At 49.7% G+C, this 6,000-nt stretch overlaps 1 protein-coding gene across 3 annotated transcripts in view; it reads right to left on the bottom strand.

Moving 5' to 3' along the window:
- Positions 1-280: 280 nt before the first annotated feature.
- The window catches only part of SH3BP4 (SH3 domain binding protein 4), a 35,032-nt gene continuing 29,312 nt past the window's right edge, over positions 281-6,000 (bottom strand). For all 3 annotated transcript variants that reach the window (XM_026852348.1, XM_026852347.1, XM_026852346.1), the window contains 2 exons: positions 1,716-1,904; positions 281-1,476 (listed from right to left, as the gene is read on the bottom strand). In XM_026852348.1, coding sequence (XP_026708149.1) covers positions 1,252-1,476; positions 1,716-1,904 — 414 coding nt within the window. In that variant the 3' untranslated portion in view covers positions 281-1,251. The remainder of the gene's footprint in view (positions 1,477-1,715; positions 1,905-6,000) is intronic.

Here is a 6,000-nt window from a genome sequence, read left to right as displayed (position 1 = left end):
AGAGGAGGGAGGATCATTCAAAAGACTTGGTTATAAAACAAATGGGGAAAAAATACATGCAACATGGTGCCGCAAATATTTAGCTTGCTGGCACCAGGTTTATAGCAAAGACTATTTACAAGTTAAACTGGACTTTAGGAGCCTTGCAGAGTCCCACTCAAAGCCCTCAGAATCAATGGCAATGAGCGTTCAGTTGCGTAGTGCATCTGGAACACCTCCAGCGAGCTTGGATTTCAAATTAAGAGAAACATTTTGTCTTTTCCTCCTCCTTTTTTTTTGCGTGTGTAAAGGGGTATATGGATGGCAACAATTCCCTCTCCTTGTCCTGCCTCCTCCCCAGAGCAGGAGCATCTGGAGTTTGCTGCCATGGCAGGGTGAGCCACTCTCACCACCCTCCTGGTCCATCTCCCAAGGAGGTCTCTGCTGGGCCCCAAACCTCCAGCTTCTTCCAGAGATGTCCTGCAGCACCTGGGTGGGATGAAGCATGAGGGGCAGCAGCCACTTCTCCTGGTTTAAAAATGGTACCCACGCATCTGAAAACAGGCAACGAGACCTCCCTGCCCACGAATGAGAAAATGCATGTTTGCAGAGACACAAAAATAAAACAAAAATCAACTAAACGGGTCACAGGGCCTCTGAATTAAAAAAACCCCCAACACCCTCCTTTTTGGTGTAAGATGCTTGTGGAGCTGAGGACATCCAAAGTTCATATGGTGTTTTACAGTCACGTCTGGGAGTCTGTCAAAGCCTGACTGTGGTGGCGGGGGAGGGCATTTACTGTGCTTCCTCTTAAAATACATATTTACATGACTAACGTTCATCTCAAAAATGATAATTTAAAAGCAGTTTCTACAATGTAAAAAACAGTCACAACTTCCCTCCAAAGTGCTTACAACCTTTACTGCTTATTACAAAAATTAGACTTTTATTTGCAAATGCCTAGAAAATGTGACCTCTTTTGTGATTCCCTTCCCACCCTCTTTCCCCCTTTAAAGTTTTTTAGTAAGAAATAGTTTAACTGGTATCAATGCTGTATGAAAAGCCATGCCCTTCTGAATGCCTTCCTATCAAGGAGGGATGACTCTTGATGATTTCCAGTCCTGGTGGAGAACTTGCAAACTTTGGCCTCTTAAAACCCAGGGAGAGCAACCTCCACTTCTTTTTAAAGTCAACTACTTAAAAAAAGAGGGGAAAAAAAGCACAGAAAAAACCCCAGCAAACGAGATGTGGACAAAAACTTCACGGCAGGAGCTAGATGGCAAAATCCTCGTGGTCTTGTGGGCTGAAGGCAGCTGCCCGCAGGATGTCCAAGGAGTTGACGAGGATCAGGGTGCCGGTGAGATGCTTCCAGCGTTTGGTGATGGGGTTCTTCATTTTGTCCAGGCCAGTGTGCAGCTCCTGGATCACATCACGGTAGCTGTCGCCCATCTGGCTGCTCCAGGTGAGAAGGAAGTCGTATGCTGGCTTCCACATGGCCTGCAGCGAGGGGGCAGAGGAGATCAGAGCTGAGTCAGGCTGGATGGCTGGTGAGCAAGTGATGCCATCCCCAACACACCCCCATCCCAGAATAAGCATATTCCTGGGAAAAAACACCCCCAAATTTCCCCAGCACACCCAAATCCCTTTTATCCCCCAAGGGTGCTCCAGAAGAACATGCTCTGGAGGTATCTGTGACCCTAGAGGACCCACGGAGACCAAGACCTGTCCACTCTCACCTCGCTGTCCACTGTCCCCATCTTGTCCCGGTGCGGGGCCTCGTAGGCATCCATCTGCTGCTTGGAGACTTTGGCAAGCTTCTCGGCAAGCTCCCTCCAGCGCTGGGCCACCTCCACAGCCGTGGTCAGCAGCACAAAGTCCTGGATGAGCCGGACGACCAGCCCCTGGCAGTCCATTTTCAGCAGGGCCTGAAGGACGGCGGTGAAAACCAAACAAGAAAATCAAGGCAGGAGATAGAGGACAGGTGACCCAGGGGACCGTGCAGGGAAGTCCCTCGAGAAGCCACCCTAAAAATCCTCCCAACTCCCTTTCTAGCAACAGCTGTTGAAATCAGGCCACCGGGCTCAACAGAAGAGGAATCCCATTAATTAAATGAAGCACCCTACCCCCGTTCAAGGCTTGCACAGCCTGGGCTGGCCAACAGCCTTATTTTCCAGGCAACCCCTCAAGATGTTCAGGCACAAATATAAGCAGTTTAAAGCATCCCAGGGGTTGAGATGAACAGATGCCTTTAATCAAGGTATCTAATCCAGCACAGTCTGTGCAGCTTGCCTCCATGAGCCCTGAGGAGCACAGACAGGTGGGTATGGGCCAACCAGAGCATTTTGGGATGGGAGACAGACATCAACCTCGGGAGGAGATGGGCTGAAGTGAGACCCAGCAAAGGGCCAGTTGACAGCACTACAGGACCATCGCTTAGCTTGGGATGTTCTTGGTTTTTTCACCACCCCTCTGCCTTCCTGTGCCAGTGCAGAAACCTCCTCCTTCAGCATCATTTATTGACATAAAGCTGAGATTTTCTAAAAATGGTTTTGAAGAAGTGGGGAAAAGGAACTGCAGCAATCACTGTTTTCCAGCTAGCAACAACTTAGGCAGGAAAAAGTGACAGAGCAGCTCCTGTCTTCAGGTAGCAAATCACATTAATATCTGCTCAGTGGAAAGCAAGCTACAATAGGAGAAAACCCACAACGCAGCCCAGGAAAGGAAGGGTTTGAGTGGCAATTATCAGAGGAGAGTATCTGAGCGACAGAATCACCATCCCGCTCACCAGGGCTCCCCCAACCTCTGCCAGAGCCCATGGACCACAACAGCCTCAGCAACAACCCCAGTCCCTGGGCAAATCCCACCCCGAACCTCAAATGGCTACAGAAAGGTGCTTTATATTATGAAACAGGCATCCCCTTTTTAAAACAAAGAAATCAAGCAAACAGGCCCCAGACTATAGTTTGCCAAGTACCCTCTTGTTTTCCTGTGTGGCACCAGCAGAATCAGGATGGTAGCTCCAGGATGGGCAAATGCGAAGGGGTCACTGTTTCAATAGGGGTAATCACTTCAGTAAAGGCAAATCACAGCTCATGGATGCAGGAGACAGCCCCTCAAGGGATGCTGAACACCAGAGAGCACCCAAGGAACCACACTGGCACACATGTCCCCATCGGGAACATCACCCACACCTTCACAACAGCGCGGGTCTGTTTACTACAGACACCGTGGACGTGGTGGTCCTCATGCAGCCAGAATCCTTCTGCTTTGTGCGGCCGCAGGTCCTGACATCCTCTCCTGTCATGGGGGTCTGAGCAAACCCCAGCTGGTTTGGCTCTGGGGCAGAAGAAGGGTTAAATCCTCACATAGGCAATTTCACGGGGACAGTTGGGGGAAGATGGAAACACCTGAAACCACTCCAGCAATTTGCAAAGCAAATGCATGTTGATTTTCCCCTTATCTGTTTCCAGCTTAAAGCTGGGCTCGAATCTAATTACAGCTGCAGACCAGCATTTGTTTGCTCCTCCGAAGTGCTTAGAGTGGTTTCCTGTATTATGAGGGAAGTAATAAACCCTCTTGTTAAGCAAGGAAAATACATTTAAAAGAGTGCTAGTGTTTGGTTTTTTTTTTTTAAAAAGGGCACCAAGAAGCATTTCCATCTCACACCTGTGCCATAACCACCTCCTCTCCAGCAAAGTTACATTACCACCCAGCCCACAGATTCACCACCCTCTCTGCAGGTGAAGGATTTGGGATTCAGATGGTCCAAAGGATGGGCAGATTTAGCATCCTCAAACCTGCCTTTCCGCTTAATTGCCTATGTCCAGTTCCCAAAACAACGGGTATTTAGCAAAGCAGGCTAAATGAGCCACTCTCATCTCTTGTTGGAGGCCGAGAAGGTCAGAGGCAGCGGGAGCAAAGCACACCACAGGGGTTAAAATGGACAGAGCTGCAGGAGATGGATTCTCCTGTTCCTCCAAGTAAACAAGAAAACAGCATCAAATAAAGCAGCTGGGAGGGCCATGTAATTGAAACCTGTATAATCACTCAAAGCAGCAGCTTTGGACAACATGGATTGCTCCCTGCCATACAGCACATTAACTCTGAAACCTACTGAGGGCCTCAGAACCACCTACTTCCTGTGCTGGTGATTTGAGCTAGGGAGGCTCAACACACACATTACAGGCTGGGGAAAACACAGGAGAGTGGGCAGAGGTGATGGGAGATAGGGACAGCACCAAAGCCAGGTGGGGATGGGGTGCAAGAAGGACACACGGCCACTAACATCACAGCCAAAGGGGGAGAGGTAACAGCAACACACTACTTTTTCCGGCCTGGGCAGGACTCGCTCCCTCTGACATAGAGATACATGAAAGGTGGGTGGACACAGGGCTCCCCTGGAAGCCCTGACTGCCCAGCCAGGATTAGCAGGGCTCACAACAGACTTAATCCTCCAGCAGGTGCTTTTGGGATTACACTCCAATTTCTTTCCATCCTCCTCCCTCACCCAGCACAAGTCTCACTGGAGAGCTCAGTACACCCACGGTGTCTCCATCCTTCAGAGCCCAGCCGTGCTCCCTGCTGAGGCGTGACCTGGGCTGTGCCTTGCCAGCACCCTCCAAAGCATTCATTAACCTCAGAGTGGCTCCGAGCCTACTCCACCAGACTAGCACACAGCAAAGGAGATGGTTTGATATTCAAATCCCAGTTCAAAGCAGCGCAGAAGCACCTCTACTTAAAAGACATCCAGGGGAGGCTGAATTTGCATCCCAGCTCTGAAGTGCAGAATCCCATTTCCCATCCTTTAATGATGGAAACCAGCATCTGGAAGAAAGCAAGCCGAGCCAGAATGAACAGGCAACCCCAAAGACCACCTGCAGATGCACAGCCACCCCTGCCTGTGTCCATCACCACAACCTTCATGGTCCTCCAGCCCTGCTTGCTCTCCCACGCACAAATATGCAGCGCCCCGCAGTCCAGCCATGACTTCGATGTGCTTCAGAGGAGCCAACTGAGCTGGGGAGGGACTTGTTTCTTTCTCATCTTTAGCCAAACTAAAGGAGTAAAAATTCTTTTGCCCCAGGAGCGGAAAGCATCACCAAGTTTACATGTGCCCACCAAGCACAGTGCAAGACCCACAAGGAAGCTGTTACGGAAACAGACTTTTAAAATTCATGATATTTTCTTAAAATAGCATTTAAATTGGAAAGCACTGCAGGGAGTCCAAGTGTTATCATGCATTAGTCACCCCCCTGAGACATCAGTGGGGGAAGCGGAGATGTGGTTACTGTAAGCAGTAATATTTAGTGTCCCACGAACCGCTGCAGGGACAGGGATGCAACCCGAGTGTGGCAGGCAGGACAGGCAGGTGATGTGCCCAGGATGGCACCGTTCCACAGCTCCTACCTGGGACCTCCTCAAACGTGGGGAGAAGAGCCCTGTGTGTCCCCAAGGGGTCAATGAGACCCACTGGGTGAGAGGATGCTCATGCACAGGTTCCATCACCCTTTCTAGGATAGAGGTCAGGTTTTTGACCCAAACAAGTTGGCTCTGTACAAGCACTCCCCAAAATAACACTTGCTTTAAGCATTAAACACCTTTTACTCGCTTCTCTCATCTGTCAGTCATACACATTTAGAATACCGAGCCACACTTGATCTTAAATATCAATTACTTTGTTTTTACCTAACAGCCAGGCACAGGCTCTGTGGGACAACTTCCCTCAACATGGTGACCAGCTGTGTCTCAGGGTGCTTAAGGCATCACTTCTGAAATGACACCAAGTGCCATCAGCCACACTCCCAGGTAGTTCGGGGAGGGTACCATGAAAGCAACCACAGGCAGCTTCTTTGTTTTTCCCCCAAGAGCAAAATTGCATAGGAGCAAGAACACAGGATCTGCAGCTGCTGCACCAGGGATGGGAAGGCAGTAAAGATTTCCTGCCAGCCCCAGAAAATAAAAGTGCATTGGTTTATACTGTCCATGGAGCAAGGAGCCTTTCAGCCTACAACAGCTGACAGA

Source organism: Athene cunicularia, assembly GCF_003259725.1.
Source record: "Athene cunicularia isolate RWA chromosome 7 unlocalized genomic scaffold, athCun1 chr7_part1, whole genome shotgun sequence".
Classification (NCBI taxonomy): domain Eukaryota; kingdom Metazoa; phylum Chordata; class Aves; order Strigiformes; family Strigidae; genus Athene; species Athene cunicularia.
The sequence above is the reverse complement of the archived record's forward strand: the minus strand, read 5'-3'. Positions and strand labels throughout refer to the sequence as shown.